The sequence below is a fragment of the Podarcis bocagei genome (assembly GCF_964188305.1).
Source record: "Podarcis bocagei genome assembly, chromosome: 1".
NCBI classification, from domain to species: Eukaryota; Metazoa; Chordata; class Lepidosauria; order Squamata; family Lacertidae; genus Podarcis; species Podarcis bocagei.
Window position 1 is genome coordinate 72,998,228 of NC_138125.1, and position 15,729 is coordinate 73,013,956.

Consider the following 15,729-nt stretch of genomic DNA (forward strand, 5'->3'; position numbering starts at 1 on the left):
CTACATTTTTGGCTGTTGTGATCAAGAATATTATTAGCTCATTGCTATATTTGTTTTGTTTATTTATTAAATTCCCATACTTCCCTTCAGCCGAGGATCATCTGGCGGTTTACAATATATTTTGACTGCCAACGCAAAAGAAAAGTTCTGATATGGAAACTTAAAATTAATACAAATTTGTCTGGAGTCCCTTTTGCTATATGTGAGGCTTGTGTCTTTTTACCCTTGTAATTCCCTACTACACGACTAGATGGGAACTACTGCTTCAATTGCTATTTATTTAATCTATTATTTTCATTATGCCTTTGTATATGCACTCTCAGAGTTGGCAGCCTTGTTCAGCAAATAATCTTTTCTGTCTTTCATATCTTGTTTGCCAGTTGTGTTTACTCATCCATTTTTCTCTTTAGTTGTCAAGCAGCAACCACCCAAACTGCATCCTCTGTACCAAAAGCCATCTAAGGAAGCCCAGCAGATGGTCTAGCTGCTGTGAAACAAAGAGTTGCTTTCATTCTTAAATTTGTTTCCTCAGCTCTTTTCATTTGGTAACTCTGTAATAGAACATTTGACCTTTACAAAGATCAAAATGTAAATAATGTTCTTTTCATGTTGTTCTTTAGCAACCATTTAAAAAGTCAAATAACATTAAAGTCCTTTTTTACTTTTAAAATGTTATTGCTGCCAAGATCTCTCTCCCCCTCTGCCTTGGAGTCCTTCTGTGATTTATCACAATATGCATTAGACCTGAACAGGCTTGCCAGCATCAGGTGATCAGAACTATAAAGCCCAACCCTCTGTGGTTTAACTTGGAAATAAGTCCCAGTGAAATCAATTAATCTAGGCTGTAGCCTTGCAGCAGAAGGCCCACTGGGTTCAGTGATGCTTATATCTAGATATGTATAGGATTGCAACCTTTTTCAAGGGAAAAGGGAGTTAGGGGGCAATCCTATACATTCTTACCTTAAGCCTTCTTGAACTCAATGGGTCTTTCTGCTAGGTAAACAGGAATAGGACTGCACTGATGGAAGCAATAATATGCTTTTACTTTGTCTTAAACTCAGAAGAAAACAGGTTCAGATTCAAGACCCAGCAATAAAAACATGCATAGGATTGGACTAATTTACAAAAACAAACTTTGAAAAGGTTGTGGTTAAACTTACATAATGATAAAGTATGCACAGTATGTCACATTCAAAAAACCCAAATGATTTAATACATCTAGATTTTACTCTACAGTAAGTTGAAAACTTGCCATTGCATGAAATGTGAAAAGCCATTTCTTAGAACTTTATATTGTTTCCAAGAATATACTTATTACTGAAATACCAATAAGCATTTCTAAAACTACCTTATGGCTTCATTTCTGTGTTTTTTGTATAATTATGGTATTGGTTTTCACTTTGAAACATCTACCTATTATGAAAATTGAACTAATGCTCAGAAAAAGTGTTGCCGATTTTAATTGAGCAACCACCCTGCTGTGAAAAACCTCGCCTGATTTCTTCAGATCATGTTGCTGTGAAAGGAATGGGAGCAGAGCAGCTTTTCAGAGCTCATTTTGCAAATCTAGCTCAGATAGCTAGATAAAGGTCTTGTGCTTCAATTCTGCTTGTGGTTTCCCAGCAGCTTCTGGCTGGCCACTCTGAGAACAGGATGCTGGACTAGATGGGCCATTGGCTTCATTCAGCAGGCTCTTATGGAACTACATCCACAAAAGACTTTTTTAGCATGGAAGCATGCCTGGATCATGATCAATAATTCTGTTTTTCTTCCCAAGATATATATTTATGAGGCCCATCGATATTTCAGCTATGCTTCTACAGTGGCGTATGCATAGCTCAGTTCCTTGTAGCAGTTCTCTGAAACACATCAATGCACTTCAAATAAATGAAAATGGTAAGCAGAAATGTTTGTAGGATCCAAGCCAAGGTGTAGTGCAAATAGCAGAAGAGCATGGGCCATGAAAAAAACATTTTTACAAAGACTGCAGTAAAGTCAGTGTTTTTCTTATCAGCCTCGGGAATTTAAAACAAGGTGTATTGGATCAGAGCAAAGGGCTATCTAGTTCAGCATCCTGTTCTCAGATGCCTATGGGATGCACACAAGCATGGCATGAGTGCAACAGCCCTCTCCCCACTCTCATGTTGCCCAGCAAATATAATTGTGGACAAAATGTTAAGTATAGAAAATTTAATCATCCTAGCTTATCTGGCTACAGTTCTGAATTTTTGTATATCATCATCCACTAAAGAATGACATTTTAAAACACTGGAGAAGGCACCTGGGAGACTGTTTGGATGATGATTAAAATGTACAGAGGTACCCCGCAAGACGAATGCCTCGCAAGACGGAAAACCCGCAAGACGAAAGGGTTTTCTGTTTTGGAGGCGCTTCGCAAGACGAATTTCCCTATGGGCTTGCATCGCAAGACGAAAGCCCATAGGGAAATGCTGGCGGTCGGGAGCAAAGACTTTCGCCCACAGCCAGCCTTCAGAAGAGGACCTGTTCCGAAGGGGGGAGGGGGGGCGGGAACAGCTGCCCCATCCTCCCCACTTCGGAACGCTGTTCCGAAGGGGGGAGGGGGGCGGGAACAGCTGCCCCATCCGCCCCACTTCGGAAAGCTGTTCCGAAGGGGGGAGGGGGGGGCGGGAACAGCTGCCCCATCCGCCCTTCGGAACGGTGTTCCGAAGGGGGGAGGGGGGGCGGGAACAGCTGCCCCATCCGCCCTTCGGAACGGTGTTCCGAAGGGGGGAGGGGGGCGGGAACAGCTGCCCCATCCGCCCCACTTCGGAACGCTGTTCCGAAGGGGGGAGGGGGGGCGGGAACAGCTGCCCCATCCGCCCCACTTCGGAACGCTGTTCCGAAGGGGGGAGGGGGGGCGGGAACACTGCCCCATCCGCCCCACTTCGGAAAGCTGTTCCGAAGGGGGGAGGGGGGGCGGGAACAGCTGCCCCATCCGCCCTTCGGAACGGTGTTCCGAAGGGGGGAGGGGGGGCGGGAACAGCTGCCCCATCCGCCCTTCGGAACGGTGTTCCGAAGGGGGGAGGGGGGCGGGAACAGCTGCCCCATCCGCCCCCCTTCGGAACGGTGTTCCGAAGGGGGGAGGGGGGCGGGAACAGCTGCCCCATCCGCCCCACTTCGGAACGCTGTTCCGAAGGGGGGAGGGGGGCGGGAACAGCTGCCCCATCCGCCCCACTTCGGAACGGTGTTCCGAAGGGGGGAGGGGGGGCGGGAACAGCTGCCCCATCCGCCCCCCTTCGGAACGGTGTTCCGAAGGGGGGAGGGGGGGCGGGAACAGCTGCCCCATCCGCCCCACTTCGGAACGGTGTTCCGAAGGGGGGAGGGGGGGCGGGAACAGCTGCCCCATCCGCCCCCCTTCGGAACGCTGTTCCGAAGGGGGGAGGGGGGGCGGGAACAGCTGCCCCATCCGCCCCCCTTCGGAACGCTGTTCCGAAGGGGGGGGCGGGAACAGCTGCCCCATCCGCCCCACTTCGGAACGCTGTTCCGAAGGGGGGAGGGGGGCGGGAACAGCTGCCCCATCCGCCCCACTTCGGAACGCTGTTCCGAAGGGGGGAGGGGGGGCGGGAACACTGCCCCATCCGCCCCACTTCGGAAAGCTGTTCCGAAGTGGGGAGGGGGGGCGGGGACACCTGGCCCAGCCGCCCCACTTCGGAAAGCTGTTTCGAAGTGGGGCGGGGGGGGCGGGGACACCTGGCCCAGCCGCCCCACTTCGGAAAGCTGTTCCGAAGTTAGGCGGGGGGCGGGAACACCTTCTGAAGGCGGGCAGGGGGCGAAAGTCTTTGTCCCCCCTGCCTGCCTTCCCAGGGGCTTCTAAATCGCCCCGGACAGCGGAGAAGTCCTCCGCTGTCCGGGGCGATTTTAAAATGCCACCCGCCAGCATTTTAAGATCGCCCCGGACAGCGGAGAAGTCCTCCGCTGTCCCAGGGTTTTTTAAAATGCTGGGGGTGGGAAGAAAAGCCCTTGTCCCCCCCCCCAGCCTTCAGAAGAGGTCCGGGGACAGTCTGTCCCCGGACCTGGTCTGAAGGCGGTTTCCCTAGGAACGCATTAATTGATTTTCAATGCATTCCTATGGGAAACCGTGCATCGCAAGACGAAAAAACCGCAAGACGAAGAGACTTGCGGAACGAATTAATTTCGTCTTGCGAGGCACCACTGTATCTGCCATTGATAAGAAACAGCTATATGTATAAGATGATAGCTGTAGATGTATGAAGTCTGTGCTAATACTTAACTTCTGATTTACAATACAGGAAATGACTTTGGTATAATATACCCAGCCAAGTTATTGTATTTCATAATATTTTTTAGAGTGAATTTTAGTTTTGGGAGTCCTGTTGACATCGTTCACATTTATTTACAGTTTGCCAACCTACCGAATAATGCATTGGCTGCAACTGCTTTGTGTTATTTCAATTCAACATTATGTACAGCAAACATTTTCTTTGGCAGCGCCATCTTAGTCACCTCTGCTCCAAGACCATCTGCTTTGGAAGCAGAAATATGATCCTGCCTTGACAACAGGGAGACAGCTTCTGGCATCGAAACATCCTTCCTCTGCAACTGTTTTGACAGATTCCTGACTTCAGACAGTACATAATGCATGATGCCTACATTATCAGAGATTTCACTGGTGTAAAGACATTTCTGAAAACAGTGTATTTGATTTTTTTCTATGGTTCCATGTAGGCAATGGTAAAATGTCTACAACAGTCCTGTAGAACTTGAGACCCCTCAAGGCAACCAGACCCCACTAGTGGGGACTACTAGTGATTGACAGTTCTGCTGCATTTGTAGTCCCAGACCTGCAACAGAAATAGCTTTACAGTACTGAGCCTTCGGTAAGTCACCATTCATAGCTCATAGATGATATATGGTTTCATAGAATCAAATACCGGTAATTGTAGAGTTGGAAGTAGTGGTGCGGCGTGGCAGGGTGGGCTCACAGGGGCAGTTGCCCTGGGCGCAAAATTGTTAGGGATACAAAATTTTAACACCTGATGCTGCCTCAATACAACTGTGCGCTTCCGTTGATGGGCTTTGTTGAAAACGGCTTCTTCATGAGAACCAGGAAGTGACCTCTCCAGACAACGGAATGACTCTTCTTTTCTTATCTCTGCAACTGCAATCTCCTGGGTGATCAAATACCATTACACAGTTGAATGCACATGCATATTCAGTCAGTTTTATTGTCTTACTCTTTTTGTGAAACATTATAGTATATATATAGTATAGTATATAAAATAGTATATAAAAGTGGAGAAATAATAATAAATATAATGCAAACATTATTAAATTTTTACTTACATTTCAAGCCTATTCCACCCCCAGTGTTCAGGATGGGCTAAAACATATAGAAATAAATACATTAAGCTATTAAAAAGATGAAAAAATAGGCAATACAATATATCCATGATCTTTTTAGCAGTGGTCCATCAGTTGTGGAATCTTGTTACTTGGGAGGTGTTCATAGTCTTCTCACTGTTCTTTCTTCAACCTTAAGAACATTTTTTCCTGCCATGTATTGTAATGAAGATTGCACTGGTTCAATATATTAGTTCCTACTGTTTTTAACTATTGACTTGTTTTTAACAGTTTTTACTAGATTAAAGTTTTGAGAGAGTTCCTTTTAAAAGGTGGTTTTGTGTGTGTGTGTGTGTGTGTGTAAATAAAAGGTCACCTTGTAAAGAAGAGAAGAAGAGTTTGGATTTGATATCCCGCCTTTCACTCCCCTTCAGGAGTCTCAAAGCGGCTAACATTCTCCTTTCCCTTCCTCCCCCACAACAAACACTCTGTGAGGTGAGTGGGGCTGAGAGACTTCAGAGAAGTGTGACTGGCCCAAGGTCACCCAGCAGCTGCATGTGGAGGAGCGGAGACGCGAACCCGGTTCCCCAGATTATGTGACTACCGCTCTTAACCACTACACCACACTGGCTCTAAGAGTAAGAGTAATCCCCCTTGGGATTCATGCTATCTTCAGGCAAAGGCTAGAGATAAGGGGGGCGGGGTTTGCAGAGAATTCAGAGTAAGGTGAGAACCACTTGTCTGCTGGCTTCTGATACCTTCTGTATATACATAAAAGCTAATGGCCTGGAGGCACCACCATCTAAATTTCTCACCCAAAGTGAATATAGAGCTGGTGGAAGAAGTGGAGTTATCAAATGGAAAGCAGATAAGTATGAAATAGCCCCCCACACCATGTCAGCTATTTCCCAGGACTGCCAAAAGTCAATCCCAATGGAAAGTGTTTTTTTTCCTGAATGCTGCTCGAGACCGCCCACCCTAGCTGAGATTAAGCATTGAATGGTTATATAAATCAAAACTAACCTTTCCCAATAGTGGCCACTCAAAGATAGTCCAGGAGCAAGATATTCTGAGCTGCCTTTACAAATGGAAAGGGGGCCAGAGTGTCCTCTCTGGAATGGGCATTTGTAGGAGGGGTTCGAAAATTTTGTGCTTTCAAACAGTTATATTCTATGTGTTTCACCATGGCTGCCTGGGTACTAGGTGTACCAGGCAGTTTACATAAAGAGATTGGCACAGTGCCCTTCCTGAAACAGACACTTGTATGGCTGTTGATTCTGGAGACATTTTCAGCTGCATATCATGAGTGCCAGCTAGATGTGTGATTTAGGTGACCAAAGGATCAGGATTGTTTGCGTAAATGGGATAATGGCACAGCGTCCAGTCTCAAACTGACAGGTGAGTTTAGGAGAGAATTTCTTGCAGTATACTAAAGGTAAAGGGACCCCTGACCATTAGGTCCAGTCATGACCAACTCTGGGGTTGTGGCACTCATCTCGCTTTAATGGCCGAGGGAGCCGGCATACAGCTTCCGGGTCATGTGGCCAGCATGACTAAGCCGCTTCTGGCGAACCAGAGCAGCGCACGGAAACGCCGTTTACCTTCCCGCCGGAGCGGTACCTATTTATCTACTTGCACTTTGACATGCTTTCGAACTGCTAGGTTGGCAGGAGCAGGGACCGAGCAACGGGAGCTCACCCCGTCGCGGGGATTCGAACTGCCGACCTTCTGATCGGCAAGGCCTAGGCTCTGTGGTTTAACCCACAGCACCACCCGCGTCCCTTGCAGTATACTATGGACACCAAATAGAAGAGTTATGTCTATGCTTTGGCAGACCTTGGCTGCTAAAATTGCAGGAATTCTGGGTTGCTTTACACATGGGGTGTGTATCAACAGAATCAAATTTTAAGCATGGGCAGTTTGGGGGAAGAGTTATTTTGCAAACAGAGAAATATAGGCACTTTGTATGCACTGTTTCTGTACTTTAGGAATACTGTTGTTGAACTTCGTAAAAACCTAATTTTTTTTATGTATTTCAACTTTTAACACTGCTGTTAAATGGTACATAGGCTGTATTTTACAGCTACAGCATGAGAGAAGATGACTTGTGCTACTAAAATGTTTGTAGTTTGTATTTTATACACAAACGGGTGGAATTGCAGAATTTGTTGCTAAGTGGATATTGAGGGTGTTTTTGTTTTTAACATTGTCTCATTTTTGTCTTGGTGAGATGTTAGTGTAGCTGAGCTCCCTGGTAGGATCAATTTACCTGCAGAAGTGAAAATAACATCTTGTTCAAATTGGGAATATCATTAAGAGCATTAAGATAATGGTCTTTTGAGTCCCCATCTTTGGAACATGTTAGTTTATGTGCCTAGGGAAGGGAAGTAGTTGGGTGGAACAAGGAGCTGTCATCTCTGTGAGTACGGGCAGATATGGTTTGGGGAGAAACTATTCAGATCTTGTAAAAAGGGGTTGACCTTAGTATTCTTCTAGCTACTGGAGTTTACCTTAGTAGTATGGCGCCCTGTGCAAGGCCAAAATGTAACACCTGCCCCCTGCCAAGGCATATAAGGGACCTGCAGGTCTTTGGGAAGGAGTCGTGAGGCTCTGGCAGGTCATAGAGCCCTGACACCTCCTTCCCAAAGTTGGTCAAGTGCTAACTAGGCTTTGGGTAGGAGGCAAGAAGACTCTAGGAGCCCTCACACCTCCTTCCTAAAGTCCAGAGCTTTGGGAAGAAGGGAAGGCACCCTCTTGGCCCCTATGTGGAGTAACCAGTCACCCTGCCCTAAATCTGCCTCTGCTAGCTATTATAAAGCCATTACCCAGTGTCAGCTGATCCCCAGCTCACAGAAATGGAGTAGCCATGTTAGTTACTCGTTCTCTGACAGTGTTATTGATAAATACCGGGTTAGTCCTGAAGAAAACATTAATAAAGGACCAGCCTGGTATGACTTGCAGAGACCTGGGTGATTTACTTTTGACCCAGCTTTGCACCCAAGGGTACTCAATCCAGCATCAGCACAGATTGGAGAGAGGGTGGGTGTCACCATCATTCATATATCTTTCACTGTCCTCATCAGGAAGCCGATCCCCTTTGTAACAGCATTTGAGGGCTTGTTCTTGGCGCTGATCCTGAAAAACGGACTAATGCAAAATATGGCAGCCAAAGTGCTATTGAGGAGCAGTCTGAACACAAATTCCCATTCCAAAATGATTACACTGGTTAACAATTATTTTTCTAGGCCCAATTCAAGGAGCTTACATTTCTGCTTAAAGTCATGAATGGCCAGGGACCCCCAAACCTTAAAAAAACACCTCCTGACATACCAACTTGCCTAAGTCTTAAGCTGAATGGATAAGGCCCAGCTGGTGGTTCTTGTGCAGGGTGATTGCACAGTGCTGTGAAATGCATAGCACTAATTTCCTACAAGGGAAAGCGCAGAATCCATAAAATGGGAGGATAACATATGGAACGTATAAGGTGTATGCATCATTACAATTAAATGGAAATTATTTTTATGGCGAATGACCCCTAGACTTGTTGCATAGCCCTACCCATTCTTGAATCCTGATAATTTATTGGGCTTTAGATTAGACCTGAAGATGGAACGAAATGGTGAAAATGACCTTTTACCAGCTGTGTCTAAAATGCTGTTTTAATGAGGGGCCTAATCTAAAATCCATTTTAATCAATTACTTTTCATAGTAAGAACGTCTGTTTGTTCCACTGCCAACACTTTAAGAGACAAAAATATTAAGCTAATAAAAGTTGCATGTTAAAAAAGAAAGGTGAAACAGAGAAGCATCCAGTGTGAAGGTCTGAGACGAAAAGTGTTGCATCCCTGACATTTAAAGTGCAATTCTGTACTCATTTACCCTGGATCTATGCCCCACTGAACTCAGTGGGATGAACTGCACATGCCTATCCATTTCTACTCAGCACGGCCAGCCCAAATCTTTTTGGCATCTGAGATGAACCACAGAATGGTGCCCCCCCAGACCAGGAAAGAAGGGGTTTGAGTGAAGATCTACATCAGGAACCAAGGTGGAAAATCAAATCAACCCCACCAGTCAGTTGAAAGGGGAATCAAAGGCCGTCATGGGGCAGGGAGGGAGAAGGGTCCCACTCTGAACCATGCCAGGTGGCTGCAGATATACCAGGGGGCTTCAGAGGGCAGCCCCTGCCATTCCCTCCCGGGTCTGCTGCTCCCGTGGAACCTGCCACTCGAGGCGGGCGGTCGCCTCACTTTGCCTCATGCTGGCCCTGCTACTCAGAAGCAAGTCCTACGGAAATCAGCGGGGCTTACTCCCCAGTAAGCAGGGCGAGAACTGCAGCTTTACTGCCAATATGTTCTGAGTTCGTGCGCTGTTCGGCCTCCCGCCGCCCTCCACCTCCGACCGCTAGGATCCAACTGTCCTTGAGGGGGGGGGCGCGTGGCGGATTTTCTACTTCGTTGGTGCTTTCGTCGCCTACCTCCACGTGACTTCACGCGGCGGCGGCGGCGCAAAACTTCGTTCGCCACACCGGACCCTCCTGAAAGTCGTTATTTCTCAGAGCGTGGAAGCGTGCGCGAACGGACCGTTGCAGCCGTTGAGCTCTGGGAGGCGACCGCGAGTTCCCTCTGAGGGAGCGCAGCGAGCGAGGGAGAAAGAGATACTTTTACCTTTCCCTCTCTCTCTCTCTCCCTCCTCCCCCCTTTTACCCACCATGCTCCGAGTCCGGACTCTCAGCCTCTGCCGTCGCCGCCGTTTGGGCTCCGCTCGCCGCCTCGCTCCGCGTGCCTTTCTTTCGACGAAGATGAGCGAGGCAAAGCCCGCAGGGAAGAGAAGCTGACGGCCTTCCCGCTTTTCCCGCGCGACCACCATGAGGGAAGAGAAAGAAGCCTCCCCCTCCTGCTCCCCTCTCGCTCCTCACAGGCATAACAACAAACTTGCCAGCCCGCCTCCTCCTGCCCCGGCCGGCGCGGAGCCCAGCCTGAGGAACGGCTACGTGAAGGGCCACGCCACCCCGCTGCCGCAGAGCCCGCCGCTCGGCTCTGTCTCGCTGCTCCGGGCCGCTTGCCCTCGGGGCTCCCTCTCCGTGGGGCTGGGCGCCCTGGCTGCCGCTTCGGCGGCGCTGCTGCTCTCGTGCTGGCTCGCCTGGAGCGAGGGCGAAAGGAAGGCGGCGGCTCCGGGGGCGCTGCTGTTGCCGCTGGCGGGACTGGGCCAGTGCCTGGGCCCGCTCTTCACCCTCGCCTGCGCTTTCTTCTTCCTCACCTGCTACCTGGCCCGGGACGAGCCCGGCGGCCCCCGGTGGCTCCTGGCGCTGCCGCTGTGCTGCCAAGCGGGGGACTTGGCGGCGCTGCTCTTCCCCTGCCGAGAGGAGGCGGCTGAGCAGGGCGCCCCCGACCCCCCGACGGCCCAACTGCAGGTGCTGGCGGGCCGGCTGCTGGCCACGCTGAGCACCGTGGCCGGGCTGACCCTCGCGCAGCGCAGCCTCGGGCACCGCAGGAGATTCCTGCTGCTGGTTTTCTCCGCCCTCGTGTGGCTGCTGTCGCTCTCCAGCCTGGGCTCTCTGGCCCCGGCCCTTAGGCCCCTGCTGTCCGGCGCCGTCGGAGTGGCGGGGTGCCTGTTGGCGCTGCTGGGCGGACGGCGCTGCGCCTTCGCCTCCTGCTGCTGCTGCTCGCCCGGGCGGGAGCCCCAGCCGCACCACCAGCCCCAGCCGCCGCCGCCGCACGACCACCGCCAGTCTCCTTACCCCAAGTCGCCGAGCGGCGCAGCAGAGGAAAAAGTGCCCGTGATCCGACCCCGGAGGAGATCCAGCTGCGTGTCTTTGGGGGAGACGTCCACCAGTTACTATGGGAGCTGCAAAATGTTCAGGAGACCCTCGTTGCCTTGCATTTCCAGAGAACAGGTAAGCCTTCCTCCGGCAGGGAGGTGAAGGGTAACTTTTCTCTAACAGAAAACTTTGGCCTCACCAGGGACGCTGGAGAAAGAAGATCGCAGTTTGTTTGCTAGTCGCTCAGGCCACTATTTTGATGCTTTAGGTTTATCTTAAATCCGGGGTGAAACTGAACATTCCGATTTGGTCTGTACTTAGAACTCCAGTCTCCTGGTATAAACTTCCAGAGAGGGAGCTGCGGAAGGAAAAACAACAAGAGTTCTGTATGCCCTGATATTATTGGCTTTTGAGGTGCTACTTGACTATTTGTTGTGCTTCCTGATATTCTACCCCTTTTGAAAACTTGCATGCTCCATGCTCAGTTACATGGGAACATAAAATGAAACCTTATTAGGACTTTGTAACAGGACAGCAAAAATTGTGAAGTGATGTATTTTGGGTCAGTAACTTCTACAGAAAGAAAGACTTTTCAGTTGCAAAGTTAGTATGAATTTCCAAACTGAATTTCCACGCAACCATGGAGCTTTTGGAATTAGCCAGGTAGTGCCATGGAGAAGGATGGGGGAAAGTGTGAACATGCAAACAGAATTCTTTTGCCAATGAAGAGGATGTTTGTTCAGAGTTTTTCATGCAGCATTGCTTATTGTTTGATCCATTGAAATCCAGCAAACTGGGCAAGCTTCACGTACTAAAAAAACAAAGGAGCATTTTAACAGAATTTGAGAGGCAACCTGTTATGCTTTGATAACATAGAGGACTAATAACGGTTTCATATGGTGCCAAGAAACAAGGCTGAGGAAAGAATACTGCGAATCCTGTATCAACATTAGAGAATAGGGTTTCAATATGTTAAGCTAGTAACATTTGTTGTATGAAAAGCTGAAATTCAGCTCAGAAGTGAGACAAAGCATTTACTGGCTGTACTGTCATAGGAAACAACTGGCATATGTAGTGTGTATGTGTGATTGAATCAAGCCATCGTTGTCAGCAGGAATTGTGCTTGAAGGGATTTTTAGTGGGCACATTTTTTTCTATTCTTCTGTAATTTACCTTGTGCATAATACATTATCTTGCATCAGCAAAGTGAATACCCCAAATAGAAATAGTCAGATGCTGGAAAAACTTTAGAGTTGACAGCTAGTATGGGATTTCCTCCTAACTGGAAAAATTGACTATCACACAAAAATTGGCCAGTAACAAATTAAGAAAGCATCTGAGGAGTTTCTATTGAACTGGCTCCACCTTATGTTGCATCAAGAAACTTATTATCAATGTGTATCCTAAGGCTGCAATTCTATGCACAAATACAGTAGTGGAAGCCCTATTGAAATCAGTAGGACTGGTTTCTGAGTAAACATATACAATATATGGTTGGGCTGTCTAGTTCTCAGACACCAAGCTTTTCTATACTGAGGTTTTGTGTGAAGTGAAAAAGCATATGGATATGCTGGAACTTAGAAACGTACTGTATGGCTGCTTAGTTTGTTTTATTGTAATGTGATTGTATTTTTTGATTAAAATCTTAAGCTCTGTGTGTCTCCAGCAAGCTGTTCTTGAACACAGTCTAAGATTTACTGCTTGGTTTTCTAAAACTTTTTGTTCATATTTACTATGATAAAGGAAATTTACATTGCATTTTTATTTTAAATAAAGTAGAAATTAACTGAAAGTATCATCTTTGTTATAGAGCATAGGATTATTAGCAGGCCTTCAGAAATAGTTTTGTAGTCAGATGTTTGAAGTAGCCTACTAATAAATATAGTAAATAATGTAATAAATAATAGTATAAATAATAGTAAATGCCCTTTGTATATAGGGCTTTTTTAGCGTAAAACATTGCAAATAGAGGAACATGAATATTTTAATTCCCACACCTTTTTCTTTAGCTTTTTTCTTTAAACATTAAAAAGCCAATTCATATTGCTCAAAAGGAGTTAATAGGTGTTGTATATCAGTTAGTAACTCTTAATGTAGCCCATTACCTTAGTATTCAGATCATGGCCTTATTATGCCAGAAGTTTGTACTAAACTAATTTTATGTAGTTTTTTAAAGTACACTCCCTTCTTTCTGCAGGGAGATTCAAGCAAGTTTAAAAAATCCATTTAATAATACAGTATATTATATTATATGCATATGATCGATCTTAATGGTGCAAATATCTCTTCCTAGCTTTCTAGCCGAGACCATATAACACCAGTCCTGAGAGACCTGCATTGGCTCCGAGTACGTTTCTGAGCATAATTTAAAGTGTTGGTGCTGATCTTTAAAGCCCTAAACGGCCTCGGTCCTGTATACCACTCCCATCATTCAGCCTGGACACTGAGGTCCAGCACTGAGGGCCTTGTGTTTGTTCCCTCACTGCAAGAAGTGAGGTTACAGGGAATCAGGCATAGGGCCTTCTCAATAGTGGTGCCTGCCCTGTGGAATGCCTTCTCATCAGATGTCAAAGGAAATAAGCAACTATCTTACTTTTAAAAGAAATCTGAAGGCAGCTCTGTTTAGGGAAGTTTTTAATGTTTAATGCTGTATTGTGTTTTTAATATTTGGTTGGAAGCCACCTAGAGCAGCTGGGGAAACCCAGCCAGATGGGCGGGGTATAAATAATAAATTATTATTATTATACTTTTTAAAGCAGTACACTGTGTGTTTAATCCTGTACGTATCTGCACAGAATAAATCACATTAAGTTCATTGGGGCTTACTGTCAAATAAATGGGCAAGGAGCTGCTGTCTAAGAGTTAATTTATTTGAGCATTTAAATAATTTGTTTCATACGTATAGCAGTTGAATTTTCACTTTCAGAAAACACAAAACAAATCAAATTCTTTCATTGAGGGAGTGTGGTGGAAATGCAAGAAAGTCAGTCTGTCCCTCAGTATAATTTTAGATCTAGAAACTTACTTTAAAATTGCACAATTGGTACATTATTATGGTGTAATTCTGTGGTGCCAGTTCCAAAGCACAGATCAAACAAGATGGAAACAAACACATATTATATGCACGAATTTGGGCACGAATGTGCCCGTTAAATTATTTGTAAGTTTCTTGAACACTGGAAGTTTGCACTAAAAAGTATTTGTTTGCTGTATTAGACTACAGTGGAACCTTGGTTCTCATTCGACTCCCAAAACCGTTCGAAAACCAAGGCGCAGATTCCGATTGGCTGCAGGAGCTTCCTGCACTCAAGCGGAAGCCATGTTGCACGTTCGGCTTCTGAAAAACATTTGCAAACCGGAACACTTACCGTATTTTTCCATGTATAAGACGACCCTTATTTTTTTTGACCCAAAATTAAGAAATTAGGTTGTTTAGCTTTTTGGGAGGGTGAGGGAGGTCACTTCTGCCAGTCGCTCACCTGCTTGCCTGCCACTGCTGATCGCTTGCCACAGCCACTACTAATTGCACATCTGTCCGCAGCCACCAATTGTCTGCCCGCTTGCCACCACCAACAGCACACTCATCCACTTGTTGCAGCCGCCAATCACCTTCCCGCCTCGCCACAGCTGCCAATCATCTGCCCAGTTACCACAGCCACAGCCACCAATCACCAACCCAATCACTGCTGCCAATATCCTGCTTGCTGCTGCCATTAATCGCACGTCCCCCCTCTTCATTCACTATCCATGTATAAGATGACACCCAATTTTTGCCTATTTTTTTTAAGCAAAAAGCATCACTTTTACATGGAAAAATACAGTACTTCCGGGTTTGCGGCATTCAGGAGCTGATTTGTTCGACAACTAAGCCGTTCTGGAACCAAGGTATCACTGTAGATTCATGATGTACTGTGGTAAGAGCAACCATGTACATTTCCCTGATACAGAAATGGTGTAATGTTTGGATAGGAACCTGTATGGAAGAGGTGTGCAAGTTTCAGATGAGGAAATTACTTGTTTATCTCCCCAGTGCAAGTTCCTTTTTTAATGTCACACTAACCATGGCAAAACAGGAAGCACATCTCATTCATGAATTGTGCTTCTTCTCTCACATCAAAAGAACATGTAACATTTGTAATTTGCTGTAATTATTCCAGTCTCCCCTTCTTGGGGAAAGTTCTTGAGTGGGTGGTCACTGACCAGATCCAGGTGCTTCTGAAAGAAACTGATTTTCTAGATCCATTTCAATCAGGGTTTAGGCCCAGTTTTGGCACAGAAGCTGCTTTGGTCACCTTGTATGATGACTTCTGTTTGGGAAGAGACAGGGGAAACGTGTCCTTGTTAATTGTCCCCAATGTCTCAGCAGCTTTCCAAACCATTAACCATGGCATCATTCTGGAGTGGCTGTCTGAGTTAGAGGTGTTTGGCACTGGTTTGCAGTGGTCTGGTTCTACTTGGATTATCGTTTCCAGACGGTGATGCTTGGGGAGTGCTCTTCAGCCCTGTGGAGCCTTCAGTGTGGGGCTCATCAGGGCTCATTTTTATTTCCTGTGCTGTTTAATATCTACATGAAACCTCTGAGTGGGGTTATTCCGAGTTTTGGAGTATGTTGTGAGCAATATGCTGATGATACCCAGCTCTACTTC

The 15,729-nt window shown here is 46.6% G+C and overlaps 1 protein-coding gene across 1 annotated transcript in view; it reads left to right on the plus strand.

Annotated features, from left to right (window-relative positions):
* The first annotated feature begins 9,944 nt into the window (after positions 1–9,944).
* Positions 9,945–15,729, plus strand: part of PDE3B (phosphodiesterase 3B) — a 56,514-nt gene continuing 50,729 nt past the window's right edge. Inside the window, exon 1 of the mRNA XM_081166732.1 lies at positions 9,945–11,218. Within this exon, the coding sequence (XP_081022858.1) occupies positions 10,190–11,218 (1,029 nt within the window). The 5' untranslated portion in view covers positions 9,945–10,189. The remainder of the gene's footprint in view (positions 11,219–15,729) is intronic.